General features: G+C 42.3%; 1 protein-coding gene and 1 long non-coding RNA gene across 5 annotated transcripts in view; one reads left to right on the top strand and one right to left on the bottom strand.

Annotated features, from left to right (window-relative positions):
• The window catches only part of LOC123764518 (uncharacterized), a 41,359-nt gene extending 26,549 nt beyond the window's left edge, over positions 1 to 14,810 (bottom strand). The window contains exons 1-3 of one of the 2 annotated variants that reach the window (XR_011225044.1): positions 14,716 to 14,769; positions 12,123 to 12,208; positions 8,699 to 8,755 (exon numbers count right to left, since the gene is read on the bottom strand). This is a non-coding gene — a long non-coding RNA (uncharacterized lncRNA). Of the gene's footprint in view, positions 1 to 8,698; positions 8,756 to 12,122; positions 12,209 to 14,715 lie in introns of both variants that reach the window. The other variant, XR_006773584.2, reaches the window with a different exon arrangement.
• A 170-nt stretch (positions 14,811 to 14,980) lies between these two features.
• LOC123764517 (uncharacterized) overlaps positions 14,981 to 15,801 on the top strand; it is a 33,714-nt gene continuing 32,893 nt past the window's right edge. For 2 of the 3 annotated variants that reach the window (XR_011225043.1, XM_045752431.2), the window contains exon 1: positions 14,982 to 15,221. Coding sequence is in view for 2 of the 3 variants with exons in the window: in XM_045752431.2 (XP_045608387.1) it covers positions 15,154 to 15,221 (68 nt within the window). In the remaining variant the exon portion in view is untranslated. Of the gene's footprint in view, positions 15,222 to 15,801 lie in introns of all 3 variants that reach the window. The other variant, XM_069314456.1, reaches the window with a different exon arrangement.

Genomic DNA, 15,801 nt, shown 5'->3' with positions numbered 1-15,801 from the left:
AAATTATAATCTTGTCCAATCGGCGGTAAATGACGGTTTGATTTTTAGTTCAATTTACCTAAAAGGTTATGGACAATCTATTGCCATGCACATTATACACTAGTTAGTGTATGCGGGATTACACATCTACAGGAATATATATATATATATATATATATATATATATATATATATATATATATATATATATATATATATATAGTGAGAAAACTGTATAGTTGGCAGGTTAGGTTAGTGCAGGAGGAAATACAGGATGAGCAAGCAAGAGTAGGCTAGCCAAGAGCCGCGGCGAGACTGCAACACTTGAGTACGAGAGATGAAATTAATGCTTACTGCTCCACCTACTAATAAGTGCGCCGATATGAACAGCACCAACAGAGAGTTGTAAATGAAGTTCAAAATGCCGGCCATGGAGATCATGGTGGTGATGGTGCTTGCTTGCTTGTGTCAGTACACTTGTGTTGTTGGACCTTACCAGACTACGCCCTAGTATCTGGCTGACCAATATATACATCAACCTGCTTACATTACCGTTTCCAAAAACAGTTTTCTACTTCCCACACTTTAACACATCTAGAGAGAATCAACTCAATATATCTCCCGTGTGCTGCTTTCAATATCTTGCCGTTGCAAACATTGAGCAGTTTGGCATCTGCCAATACAATGTTACAGGGCGTATATCCTGAGCGAGTCTTGTAAAGAAGTGTTTGGTAGATGAGGGCGGCGCGGCGAGGCTATGCCAAGAGCGGCGGTCTGACACACACTGTGGAGGAGTGAGGGGAGACTATGCCAGGTGCGAGACTCACCCCCACCTGCCGCCGCCGCCACCCATACTCTTTCTACCATGCAAGGCCCTGCCACACCCTGACCGTGCCAGACTCGATACCTAGCCAGGCTCTGACACACTGCCCGTGCCAGATCCTTGCCCAGCCTGGCCCTGACTCGTCCTGCCAGTGCCAGATCACTGCCCAACCATGCCCTGATACGCAAAGCCCGTGCCAGACCCGTTCCCAGCCAGGCCCTGCCAAACTCTGCCCAGTCTGGCCCTGACACATGCAGGGGCCAGGCTGGGCTGGTGGCTGAGTGGACAGCACTATATTCTCGTGGACCTAGGGACCGGGGTTCGATCCCCGGCACCAGCGGAAAAACAAATGGACAGTTTCTTTCACCCTGATGCACCTGTCCACCTAGCAGTAAATAGGTACCCTGGAGTTAGACAGCTGCTAAGGGATGCTTCCTGGGAATGTGTGTTGAGCTCTGCTCTTTCGGCCCGCCTCTCGACTATCAATCAACTGTAACTACTAACTAATTCACCCCCCCCCCACCCACACACACAGGAAACAGCTCCGTAACAGCTGTCTAACTCCCAGGTACCTATTTACTGCTAGGTAACAGGGGATATCAGGGTGAAAGAAAATTTGCCTTATTTGTTTCTGCCTGGTCCGGGAATCGAACCCGGGCCACAGAATTACGAGTACACACGTGTACTCACCTATTTGTGCTTGCGGGGGTTGAGCTTTGGCTCTTTGGTCCCGCCTCTCAACTGTCAATCAACAGGTGTACAGGTTCCTGAGCCTACTTGGGCTCTATCATATCTACATTTGAAACTGTGTATGGAGTCAGCCTCCACCACATCACTGCCTAATGCATTCCATCCGTTAACTACTCTGACACTGAAAAAGTTTCTTCTAACGTCTCTGTGGCTCATGTGGGTACTCAGTTTCCACCTGTGTCCCCTTGTTCGCGTCCCACCAGTGTTGAATAGTTCATCCTTGTTTACCCGGTCGATTCCTCTGAGGATTTTGTAGGTTGTGATCATGTCTCCCCTTACTCTTCTGTCTTCCAGTGTCGTAAGGTGCATTTCCCGCAGCCTTTCCTCGTAACTCATGCCTCTTAGTTCTGGGACTAGTCTAGTGGCATACCTTTGGACTTTTTCCAGCTTCGTCTTGTGCTTGACAAGGTACGGGCTCCATGCTGGGGCCGCATACTCCAAGATTGGTCTTACATATGTGGTGTACAAGATTCTGAATGATTCCTTACACAGGTTCCTGAACGCTGTTCTGATGTTAGCCAGCCTCGCATATGCCGCAGACATTATTCTTTTTATGTGGGCTTCAGGAGACAGGTTTGGTGTGATATCAACTCCTAGATCTTTCTCTCTGTTCGTTTCATTAAGTACTTCACCTCCTATTCTGTATCCTGTGTCTGGCCTCCTATTTCCACTGCCTAGTTTCATTACTTTGCATTTACTCGGGTTGAACTTCAACAGCCATTTGTTGGACCATTCACTCAGTCTGTCTAGGTCATCTTGTAGCCTCCTACTATCGTCCTCAGTTTCAATCCTCCTCATAATTTGTGCATCATCGGCAAACATTGAGAGAAACGATTCTATATCCTCTGGGAGATCATTTACATATATCAGAAACAGTATAGGTCCAAGGACTGACCCCTGCGGGACTCCACTCGTAACGTCTCGCCAATCTGAGACCTCACCCCTCACACTGACTCGTTGTCTCCTGTTGCTTAGGTACTCCTGTATCCAACGGAGTACCTTACCTTTCACTCCAGCCTGCATCTCCAGCTTTTTCACTAGCCTCTTGTGTGACACTTGTATCAAAGGCTTTCTGACAATCCAAAAATATGCAGTCTGCCCATCCTCCTCTTTCTTGCCTGGTCGTAGAATTCAAGTAACCCTGTGAGGCAGGACCTGCCATCCCTGAATCCATGTTGATGCTGTGTTACAAAGTTCTTTCGCTCCAGGTGCTCCACTAGCTTTCTTCGCACAATCTTCTCCATCAGCTTGCATGGTATGCAGGTTAGGGACACTGGCCTGTAATTCAGTGCCTCCCGTCTATCCCCTTTCTTGTATATCAGGGACTACGTTAGCTGCTTTCCAAATTTCTGGCAGTTCCCCTGTTGCCAGTGATTTGTTATACACTATGGAGAGTGGGAGGCACAGTTCTTCTGCTCCTTCCTTTAGTATCCAAGGGGAGATTCCATCTGGGCTATAGCCTTTGTCATATCCAACTCTAGTAAACACTTCCTTACTTCCCCGCTGGTAATCTCAAACTCTTCCAGTGGTTCCTGGTTAGCTATTCCCTCTCTTATCTCTGGGATTTCTCCTTGCTCTAAGGTGAAGACCTCTTGGAACTTCTTATTCAGTTTCTCACACACTTCCTTGTCGTTTGTAGTGAATCCTTCTGCCCCTATCCTTAATTTCATAACCTGTTCCTTTACTGTTGTTTTTCTCCTGATGTGGCTATGCAGCAATTTAGGTTGAGTCTTTGCCTTGCTTGCGATGTCATTTTCGTATTGTCTTTCTGCCTCTCTTCTCATCTTGACATATTCATTCCTGGCATTCTGGTATCTTTCTCTGCTCTCCAGTGTCCTGTTATTCCTATAGTTTCTCCATGCCCTTTTACTTTGCTGCTTAGCTAGCCTACATCTCTGATTAAACCATGGGTTTCTCAGCTTCATTTCACTGTTTTCCTTTTGGGCTGGGACAAACTTGTTTGCTGCGTCCTTGCATTTTTGCGTGACGTACGTACGTACGTGTGTGTGTGTGTGTGTGTGTGTGTGTGTGTGTGTGTGTGTGTGTGTGTGTGTGTGTGTGTGTGTGTGTGTGTGTGTGCGTGCGTGCGTGTGTATAAGAGTAAGAAAAAAATTAGTAGTTAGTAACAGTTGATTGATTAACAGTTGAGAGGCGGGCCGAAAGAGCAGAGCTCACCCCCCCCCCCCCCCGCAAGCACAACTAGGTGAGTACAACCTGGCCCAGACACGCCCCCGCCCAGCCTGCCACCCCTTCCCCCCCCCCAACACGCCCCCGCATAACCTGCCCCCCCCCCCCCGACCCACCCTGCCTGCCCCCCCCCTGACACACCCAGCCTGCCTCCCTTTCCGCCCGACACACCCAGCCTGCCCCCCGACACGCCCCTGCCCAGCCTGCCCCCCCGACACGCCCCTGCCCAGCCTGCCCCCCCCCGACACGCCCCTGCCCAGCCTGCCCCCCCGACACGCCCCTGCCCAGCCTGCCCCCACCAACACGCCCCCGCATAACTTGCCCCCCCCCCAACATGCCCCCGCATAACCTGCCCCCCCCCCAACACGCTCCTGCATAACCTGCCCCCCCCAACATGCCCCCGCATAACCTGCCCCCCCTGACACGCCCCCGCCCAGCCTGCCCCCCGACCCGCCCAGCCTGCCCCCCCGACCCACCCTGCCTGCCCCCCCTGACACACCCAGCCTGCCTCCCCTTCCGCCCGACACGCCCTGACACGCCCTGACACACCCAGCTTGCCCCCTCTTCCGCCCGACATGCCCTGACACACCCAGCCTGCCCCCCCCGACACACCCAGCCTGCCCCCCCCCCTGACACACCCAGACTTTCCCCCGACATGCCCCTGCCTAGCCTGCCCCTCCCCCGACACGTCCCTGCCCAGCCTGCCCCCCCCCCCGACATGCCCCTGCCTAGCCTGCCCCTCCCCCGACACGTCCCTGCCCAGCCTGCCCCCCCCAAAAAAAAACACCTTAACCTTGACAAGACGTTTTACTTATTGTTTGGCAACAACAATCAAATTAATCTAAGAATTAACAATACCCAAATTACGAGTAGAGTAGAAGGGAAGTTCCTTTGTGGTCGCAATGACAACAAACTAACTTTCCATTGCCATATACAAAATATACCAGTAACTAAAAAAGTTTCTAAAACAGTAGGCACTCTCTCCAAAGTCAGATACAGTACAGGACTACGTTTCTCGTCCTGCCCTAGTTACTCTGTATTATTCACTTATTTATCCATATCTCACCTATGGTATCAGTGTCTGGGGATCCACCACCCTTAATTACCTCAACCCCTAATTACTCAACAAAAATCAGCAATTATAACAATCACAAATTCCAATCCCAGACACCACTCTGCTTTCCCTTATTGAAATCTTTGAACATGTTAAATATCAAGTCTCTATACTGTATCTACAAAATTGAATTACAATATCAATCCTGACCTTCTAGTGGGCCAGCCAGAGGCTTAGGGCCTCTGAAATGTAATGAACATTTGTTTTGAGTACATTAAAAAATAAAAAAATATAAAAAAATCCTGACCTTAAGCGCTTCCTAGAGGGCTGTAATAGAACTCATCGTCACCACACGAGAAACAAACATCTCTCTGACATTCCTATAGTGAGACTCAACCAAAGTAGAAATGCTATTCATATCAAGGGGTTCAAATTGTGGAATGACCTCCAAAATGTACTTATAAACTGTATGTCTCCCAACCAGTTGAAGGGAGAGACTAAGAAATATTTACAAATATCATGTAATTAGTATCATGTAATTAATATCATATACTGTACTCAATTTCATATAACTAGTTTCTCTCACATTTTCTCTGGTTTTAAGTTATTATATTAATCTTTTCTTAAACTTATCTTACTAATAAATATGTCCTTTCTTCATTGTCATCAAATTGTTTGCATTTCATTTATAAAATGTTTACTCATATCGAAGTCCTTGTTTATTTTTAAGTGTTGGCCCCATTAAAGTTAAATTATACTTTATTACTCTATGTTATGTTATGCTCCAGTTGCTCTTTTAAATTACTTCCTGATATTTCCATTCTGTTATTAATGTAAATAAGCTATTGTACTGTTGTTAGAACTACTGACTCCATATTCTAATAGTCTAAACTGTGTCATCGTTATGTACTGTATCACCTTTTTATTGTATTTATCTGTTTTTTCTTAACTTTTTGAATTTTTGTTAGCTTACTTCTCTTTTTTAGTACATAATAAAAATTTACCCTATCACACATTTAATTATTTTTTTTTCCAAATTATTAAAATTTTTGCCCAAAATGTTTTGTGCAATAGTAGCTTCATTAGTTTGTTTAACTCCTGTTCCCACAATTGTACTCTTATTCTTTGTACACACATACTTTTAAATAAAAATTTAATTTAATTTAATTCTTTTGCTTTTAATCGTTCCTTCACAAGGCACTAGCACCACCACCTTTTCAAATTTTTCTGTCATTTCCAAACAGAAAAAGCCTCACAGCCTCTTAGGAATACCACCTCATTTAAAATGTTATCTTCCAGTTATAAGAATGTAAGAACTCTTGTATATACTGTAAATAAAAAATAAAAAAATTTCGTCTCTACTAGTGCAACATCCTAACTCAGTGAGTAAAAAAACAAACTAGCATCGAATCTAATGAAACTATTTTCTGGGCGAGTCCCAGAGGCTCCTCGGAGCTATCCATGGCTGATATGGATACCCAAACTATTTTGCATCAGTCGATATGGGTGGAGTTCTAGGCCTACTGGGGACCACGAGAGAGAACCTGGCCCCCCTCACAGAGGCATGAGGAGCAATGGCCCATAGAAAAGCACATGTGATTTGGAGCATTCTATATCTGACATCGACCGGGACAGGCACTCAGAAAGGTAAGCGTCACAAAACAAACCCCTATTCTGGTTAACAACGAAAATCGTCATACGAGTAGACAGAACTCCCCAAAAGAAAAACGAACAAACAAGCATGACGTCACACAAGCCACTGCCGCATGTCTGAGCAGCTCCCCCCCTCCCCAGAAGTGGGAAGGTCGAGCCCCAGACCCTCACGCCGGCGATCCTCAACCCAGTTCTGAGGCTGGATATCGAAAAACGCGAAAAACCGCCAACCGGGTCACGACACAGCATAGCCGTGTAGTAGTCTGGGAGCAGTGCTAGTAGCGCAAGTCCAGAGATGCTTGTGCAGGAGATCAGATGCAGTGAAGAGGAAGAGAGGCGGAGGAGGTGCCACACCTAGAAGTGTCCCCCACATATAACCCAGAACGACCCCCAATAACCAGGGGATGATGACTGGAGAGATAAGATGAGCGAGAGCAGTGTATAACCCGGGAGAAAGTGCGCTGAACACCGACACTTGTCTACACCGACCAAAACAAAACAATCACCCACGGTGCATGCGCAGGACACATGAGGTCCAAGCTGCACTACTTGAACCCTGGGGAGGGTGCCAACAAGGAAAATGAAACCATAATTAGGAATGTCGAGACAAAGGAATGAAAGAGGCGACTATTAAAACCAAAATCAGCATCGAAAGAGGAGAAAAAGAACAAGAGTACCAACTAGTCATAGAAAGGACTGGTGATAAGCCTCACCAGAAGGCGACAGACTTCCAATAATGCAGAAGCATCAAAGACCCACTCGAACCTTCAAGAACCAAGACCAACAAGCAGAAAATCCCAGAAGCACAGATGCACCCCAAGAGCATCCGTGAGTAATGGACAAGCAGGATCCGAGACAGCAGAAAATTATTGCGGCATGATGCAGAACACAGGTCCCAGAGAAGGAAGGTGGGAAAGTGAAGAAAACGCCCCGCAGAAGGACTAAGCCGACGGACTGGAAGGTACACGGAACCGAACCCAAGGAGGGGCTGACGCCCAAGGGCAACTCGTACGCAGATGGGGAAAAGGAAAACCCCACTCCTTATAACAGTAAGCCCCACTCGGAAGGTCGGAAAATCCATGCAGGGTCCAACGGGGTCCAAAGCCATCCCAAGTCAGCACCTCCCCAATCCCAGGAACCACCACGTCAGGTCACGGGGGCGAGACATTCTCCAAAGCCCCGGCCTCACAAGAAAAAGCCGGGGCGGCCGAAATAGCAGAAAGAGAGCGGGCCCACTGGTCAGACCCCGGAGCTACGGCTGGAGGAACATACTCGAACGCCTCCGACGCAACCCCGGAAGGGGCAACAGTTCTGTCCATTCATATGATGATTTTCATTGTTAAGCAGTATAAGGGTTTGTTTTGTGGCGCTTACCTTTCTGGGTGCCTGTCCTGGTCGATGGCAGATATAGAATGCTCCAAATCACATGTGCATTTCTATGGGCCACTGCTCCTCGTAACCTGGCTCGTGAGCCCTGGTAGGCCTGGAACTCCATCCACATTGACTAATGCAAAATAGTTAGGGTATCCATATCAGCCATGGATAGCTCTGGGGAGCCGTAGGGGCTCCCCCCCCAGAAAAAAATACAGTAATAAAAATTATCTCTAATACTGTACAGTATTGTTAAAATCAATTCCCTGAGCACAGGAAACTATAAAGAACAAACTTGTATGTAGCTGACTTTGACTGTGGTAGACAGAGGAAAATTGTAATGTCTCTAATTCACGATCTATGATGGATAAGCTGCCCCTATGTAGGTGTCTTTTTTTTATCCTGTCTTTTTTTATTTTCATATGCATGTTTCTCGTTAATTATGAGCCACTTGTGAGCCAGGGACTTTAATTTTTTATCAGTTACTTGCTTGGTGAGGAGAGGACAGTGTGTGTTGTAGAGGCTTAGAGTTTTGGAGAGCACGATATCGGCTAATGAATATATGAATGAACACTAATAATAATGCTTATTGCTGTTTTGTCAGGTAGTGTGAAGGCTAGTTCCTTGGTTTCCGATGGTGTTATGTCCATGTTTACTTATTATTTGCTTACTTGCCATGTAAGTTATCCATAATGTTTCTTCTTGTCTTGTGATCAATCTAGTATATTATAATAAGCACATTATTGTATGTTCTTTACTTAAAACTTTTACAATAAACATACGTATTAATTGGGATATCACTTATTATATTTCAATGGATTAAAAACTAATTCTCTTATCTAAATAATTAAATTAAAAAGAAAAGTGAGTACTTTACTTACAATGAGTCGAAACATTTCGTGTCCTATCGATTATTGAGCTTCAGATTTGAAAGTTGTCTGAAAAATAAAATGGATCTATCAGCATTTTTTTTTTTTACAATTGAAACATTGTTTTATGCAAGGACATATTCCTGATGGTCTTGAGTAAGATTTGATAGGAGAGCATCAAGTAATAAATGTAATAAAACACCCTTCAATAGTTTATACACTTGATAACCCAGCCTTAGACAGTGGCAGATAGCCCTATTGGTTCGGCACAATTTCCTTAACTCTTCAACTACACATATCAACCTGGGTTGATTGGTCAGCCTCGTATTTATTATACGAGGCCAATATGCATATGCGAGGCAGGTGTATGCCAGCCTCGCATACACCACTTATGATATTCTTTTGATATTTTCCAAACTGTCTCCAAACAGGAGACAGATTCATTATGATATCAATTCCTAGATCTTTCTCTGTTCATTTTGTAGAAGACTTCTTCTATTCAGTATCCTGTGTCTGCCTCCTGTTCCCTCTGCCTAGTTTCATTACCTTGCATTTACTTGGATTGAACTTTAGTAGCCATTTGTTGGACCATTCTTTCAGTTTGTTTCGATCATCTTGTAGCCTCTTGCTATCTTCCTTGGTTTTAATCCTCCTCATAATTTTTGCATCACCAGCAAACATTGAGAGGAACAAATCTATTCCCTCTGGGAGATTATTTACATATACAGTATCAGAAACAGAATACTTCAAGGGACAGAACCCTGTGGGACTGGTGACCTCTCGCCACTATGAGATCTCACCCCTCATAGTGACTCGCTTTCTTCTCTCGCTTAAATACTCCCTTATCCAATGGAGTACCTTCCTTTTTACTCCTGCCTACATCTCCAGCTTATGCAACAGTCTCCTATTGGGTACTGTGTCAAAGGCTTTCTGGCAATCCAAAAATATATAGTCTGCCCACCCTTCTATAGGGAAAAGGATATATCCATTAAAAACTGAGACAGGTCAGATAACTGATAATGAAGAAGAGATGAGTAGTATTTTTAATAAATATTTTATCTCTGCATTTACTAAAGAGGAACTTAACATTATACCTTCAGCCAAACAAGTCTAAGTGGGGTGGAAAAGAGGACAAGTTGACTAGTTTAGCAGTTACCATGGAGAATGTTATTAAACAAATAGTGAAACTCAAACCAAACAAATCTCCAGGGCCAGATGAAGTGTTTGCCAGGGTGCTTAAGGAATGCAAAGAGGAGCTTTGCAAGCCGTTGTCTACTACTGTATATTTAATAAATCACTAGAGTCAGGCAGAGTGCCAGAGTCGTGAAAGGTTGCTAATGTGGTTCGAATTTTCAAGAAAGGAGATAGATCACTTGCGTCAAACTATCGGCCAATTAGCTTAACGTCTATTGTGGGAAAGTTACTTGAATCGATAATTGCAAATACCATTCGTCTTCATCTTGAAAAACATAAATTAATAAAGGATTCACAAGATGGTTTTACAAATGACCATTCATGTTTAGCAAATTTGCTATAATTTTATTCCAGCATAATTGAGGCAGTTGACAGTGGTAAGGTTTGTGATACTGTGTATCTTGACTTTAGCAAAGCTTTTGGCACAGTGCCACATGAAAGACATTAAAAAGTTAAGAGGCTCACAGGTATTGGTGGTGCTATATTAAGTTGGATTAAGGCATGGCTATATCAAAGGAAACAGTTAGTATAAATAGTGTTAGGTCAGAGTGGGAAAATGTTTTAAGTGGAGTACCTCAAGGCTCTTGTCCTGGGACCTCTGTTACTCATAATATATATAAATGATTTAGATTCAGGTTTGAGCAGCAATATTTGCAAATTTGCCGATGATACAAAAATCGGGGTGGAAATAATCACGTGAAATGGCCTAAAGATTGGACAGATGCAGTTTAATACTGACAAATGTAAGGTTTAAGGCTAGGTAATGACGATATACTGTAATTAGAAGATACGAGCTAAATGGTGTCGAGATTGCAAAATCGGATTGCGAAAGGGATCTGGGGGTTATGATTAGTATGCAATTTAAAACCAAAAAATCAATACATAAATGTTCGTAATAAGGCAAATAGGACACTGGTATTTATTAAGCGAAGCGTTACTAGTAAGACACCTGGTGTTGTTCATCAGCTATATCTTGCTCTGGTTAGGCCCCATTTAGATTATGCAGTTCAGTTTTGATCGCCATACTATAGAATGGATATAAGTTCACTAGAACGTGTCTGGCATAGGATGACAAAGTTAATCCCGCATATGAGAAACCTGTCATATGAAGCAAGATTGACAAAGCTTAAATTACATTCTCTAAAAAGGAGAAGAATTATGGGCAACATGATAGAGGTGTACATGTGGATGGACATAACAAAGGGGGATATTAATAGGGTATTAAAAATATCAACACAAGACAACACTAAATAATGGGTATAAATTGGACAAGTTTAAGATTTAGGGAAGACCTGGATAAATACTGGTTTGGTAAGAAGGTTGTTGATTTGTGGAACCAATTACTGTGTAACGTGGTGGAGGTGGGGTCCCTTAATTGTTTCAAGTGTGGGTTGAACAGGTATATGAGTGGGATTGGGCGGTTATAATTAGGAGCTGCCTCGTATGGGCCAATAGGCCTTCTGCAGTTACCTTTATTCTTATGTTCTCTTTCTTGTCTGATTTTTGTTGCCTGGTCATAGAATTAAATTAATCCTGTGAGGCAGGATTTGCCATTCCTGAAACCATGCTGATGACATGGAACAAAGTTCTTTTGTTCAGTATCTTACTTTAGATGGACGAGCATAACAGAGCTCAATTCAATACAGCATATCAGGTACAGTACTTATATACATTTAAGTCTATTTTTGTTTGTTTGAAAAGGGGAGGGGGTTTAATGAACAACCTGAAGTTAGGTTAATATTGTATAGAAATGTTGTTTTCTAATGCCATGTCATTAGTGGCAAACACTTGAGAATCATTTGAATTGTGAACACTTCCTATGGATAGTTGATGTATTGCATACAGATCATTGAGGCACTTTATTATTTGAATACAAAATACATTGAAATGTAACTAGCAAAGTGCAATCAGGATGGTGATATTTGTTTTCATGAATCCAAATACCACAGCATCCCATGGACCTATATCAGACATTTCCACAATCCCCAGGTTAATTAAATGTTTATACAGTATTTCACATGATTTTCAAATTATTCCTTGAAGAGTGATGCAATTTTTCCATGATGAAAAATTTACAAAAGAGGACCAAACAAATTCTCCCAATTACAACTCACCCCTACCATTTATCCGCACTTTTATACATTCTGGCCATGTTAGGTTAGTATTATTTTGAATGGTTAAAGTTATATTATTACTTTGTATTAATTGGATAAAGGTGAATTGACCTGAAACCTATACTTACCAGCTATAGACACGAGTGTTTCATTCCAACTATATTAGTGTGCCAATTTGGGTCAGTAGCCTGAGCATGTAACGGCCAAGTAATGGCTGAAATTATACAATACCCTTAGTACAGTTTATCATCTAACACTATACGTTTCCTGTTATTTTGTTTTGTAAAAGATAAACTCACATACAGTAGTTTAGGCTTGCCAAATAACTGAAGAAAATGTGTGAAACATTATTTATGAATATGATTTTATCTGTAAAATATAATTGTAATAAAGTAATAATCTAAGCTTATTACTGTACTGTATATGTATATACAGTACCTGGTGAATTTTTAACGAGTCATTTTATATTGCGAGTCCTAAATGCTACATGGATATTAAATTGTTTTAGTTATGTAGAAATTTCACTGATGTTATCATTATTGAAGTTATTGATAATTGAAGTCATTGACCATTGAAGTTATTGATTTGCTAAATATCTTCCACAAATATAAAATTAATTACTACATTTGAACTATTGGCAAAAACTGGAGATTCCATATATTTAAAATTTTGTCATTTTCTAAATCTCTTCAACAATTAATAAATGATATCTTACTTCATTTAGTTTTACACTGTTGACCCAGGGGTGACGACAATTGAGGGATTGGAGGTGCCCAGTTAGTTTTAGGTAAAATAATAATAATTCATTGTGTCGGGGTGTAACGGACATTGGAACTACTTGTAACGTCCCAGACTGTCACCTCTACTCTCTAGGTAACAGACTCGAGTATCAAAGGACCTTAACGTCACTTACCCTGTCTTAACGGGTCGTTAATTAATGGTTATATTGTTCACCGTTGTTCCTTATGGTAACCTTCGTCCAGTGATGCCTTGTAACCTCGGTGTTTGATCACAAAGGTGCCACAGGTACAAGGATACTGTTCCTATCATATACCATACAATCAATTATAACCTGTAGTAATATCCTAGGCTTCACCAAAGAGACTTTTAATCGCTGCCACCACCTTCCCTAATACCCATGTAATTAAGCTATTATTAACTGCGAGGAAAGGCCAGTCAATCGCAGCATGAATCAAGTTAAATTTATACGGTGGGATAGAGTCTACTATATAGGGATAGAGTTGGTGAGGCCTATCTTCTTGAGGTTATCTTGAGATGATTTTGGGGCTTAGCGTCCCTGCAGCCCGGTCCTCGACCAGTCCTCCCTTTTGTTACACACCTCCAGGAAGCAGCCTGTAGCAGCTGTAACTCCTAGATGCCTATTTACTGTTAGGTGAACAGGGGCACCAAGGTTAAAGAAACTCTGCTCATTTGTTTCCGCCTCCACCGGGGATCAAACCTGGAACCTCAGAACTACGAATCCGAAGCGCTGTCCGCTCAGCTGTCAGGCCCTGGAGTAACATCAACTCCAGGCCTCACCAAGATCACACTGATCTGGACCTAGGTCGCCTACTCCACAAGGAGGCAAGCAAGCCGGCCTAACAATGGTGCTAACAACTTTGATAAGACTAATTATCAAAGCTAATGCCTATGTACTTGGCCTACTAAAGGGACTGAATCTTTATTCTCAAATGATGTAAAATTACATAGTACTTGAACAGTTATTTATTAAATACAATAATGAATAACAACATGAATTTCTGTAGTTTAAGGAATTAAAACAAAGGAGGATGTAGCAATCTAGACTAATCACACAAGCGCTAATCCTTGTGGCCGGACCTTTTGCTAGACTCGGGGAAAAAATTTACTATGATTATGCAACTAGATTGCACCCTTGTATACCATTTAATACATTTCATACAAGTTTACATCATATCTATATCAACAGCTAAACTGTTACAGGGGGACAGGAAGCCAGAGTGTATTCATACATGTTTGGTTTTTCATCGAGGTCCTCCTTGCCCCCCATGTCATAATTATTGACCCCACTCAGGATGCAACTCCACTACAAGCCAACTAATTCCCGAGTACCTACTCACTGCTAGGTGAACAGGTAAATTAGGTGATAGGAAATGTCCCCAACCATTTCTGTCCCGTTCGGGATTCGAACCAAGAATTCTCGATTGTGTGTCGAGAACAAACCAGTTTGTACTACCGGGACTCTCAAATGGGGTATTGCATCATCACTCTCACATATTATTGTCCTAATTATTTTTGTTATGTACGAAACACACTGTGTATTAGTGGCTTTATGTATTATATGTATGTTCATGAAGCATATTTATGTGCTCTTGCCTAAATAGAATAATAATACTACTATACTATAGTATATATATAGTAAATAATATATTATAATATTGGGGGCCTGACGGGTGAGTGGACACCGATCGGGGTTCATAGTCCTAAGGGTTCGGGTTCGATCCCCAACTGAGATAGAAATAACTGGGCCAAGTTTCTTTCACACTGATGCACCTGTTCACCTAGCAGTAAATAGGTACCTAGGATATTAAAGTTGCTACAGGCTGCTTCTTGGGGATGTATATGTGTGAAAATTAGGATTAAGAACTTGGCCGAAACGCTATGCGTGCTAGTGGCTGTACAAGAATGTAAGAACTCTTGTATTAATAAATAAATAAATAAAAAATAAGTAGTGGGGCTCACCTGTGAGGTCCGAGGTAATCACGGTGTTGTTGTCACCACTCAGCTGATAACCTTACCTCCTGCTTGGCAACAACAGTCTTTATTCAAATTATTGTCCTAACATATTTATGACTGAAAACTCAAAGCGAAAAAAATTAAAAAAATTATAACAAGGTAAGCAAAATAGAACTATGACTAATAATGCATATTTAATTATATATATTTATTTCTAGCAAACCTTAAAGTTCCAATATTGTAGGCGATCAGCTGGGCTTAGTAAACAAACCCCAATTTGAACCTTGGCACCGCCGGAGCTGGACGTCTTCAGCACTCAAGTTGCTTTTTATATTTAATTTACTTCAAGATGAGAGGATATTAAGAATTCTACTCCCCCCCCCCTTCCCTGAGTACTGCGAGGAGCACCGCAATTATTACTAAAAATTCGGCGGTAGCATTCACATGGATTACAAAAGGATTAACGTCTGTGATTTGCTGCTCAAAGAATATATTAGAAAAATAGACGTCAAGTAAGTTCAATTTAGTGGTTAAGAGGAACAGGGTTCAACTTGATGGTACACAAGGAACAGTTAAATTTAACAATGCACATGGTCTATAATACAATGTATTGGTACACAAGGAACAGGATTCAACTGAATGATTTGCAAATACAAAATACAGTAATGGTTAAAAGTGACACAAATTGTCCAGGATTCAACTTAGTGGTACATGTTGTCCAGGATTAAACTTAATGATGCACAAATAACAGGGTTTGTTTTGGTGGTGCACATTAAATAGACTCTAACTTGTGCACAAGGAACAGGGTTCAACTTAGAACGAACTTGACTTCAACTTAGTCAAGTTCGTTCTCGACACAAAATCAAGAATTCTGGGTTCAAATCCCAGGCAATACAGAATTGGTTGGGCACATTTCCTATCACCTAATGCAGCTGTTCACCTAGCAGTGAGTAGGTACTCTGGAGTTAGTCAGCTTGTTGTGGGGTCAGTAATTCGATCTAGGGGGGGGGGGACCTCAATATAAGCCTAGCATGTATGAATACACTCTGGCTGCCTGTTCCCCAACACAATGAATTATTATAAATTATTATA

This window comes from Procambarus clarkii, chromosome 79 (assembly GCF_040958095.1).
Source record: "Procambarus clarkii isolate CNS0578487 chromosome 79, FALCON_Pclarkii_2.0, whole genome shotgun sequence".
NCBI lineage: Eukaryota > Metazoa > Arthropoda > Malacostraca > Decapoda > Cambaridae > Procambarus > Procambarus clarkii.
The sequence above is the reverse complement of the archived record's forward strand: the minus strand, read 5'-3'. Positions and strand labels throughout refer to the sequence as shown.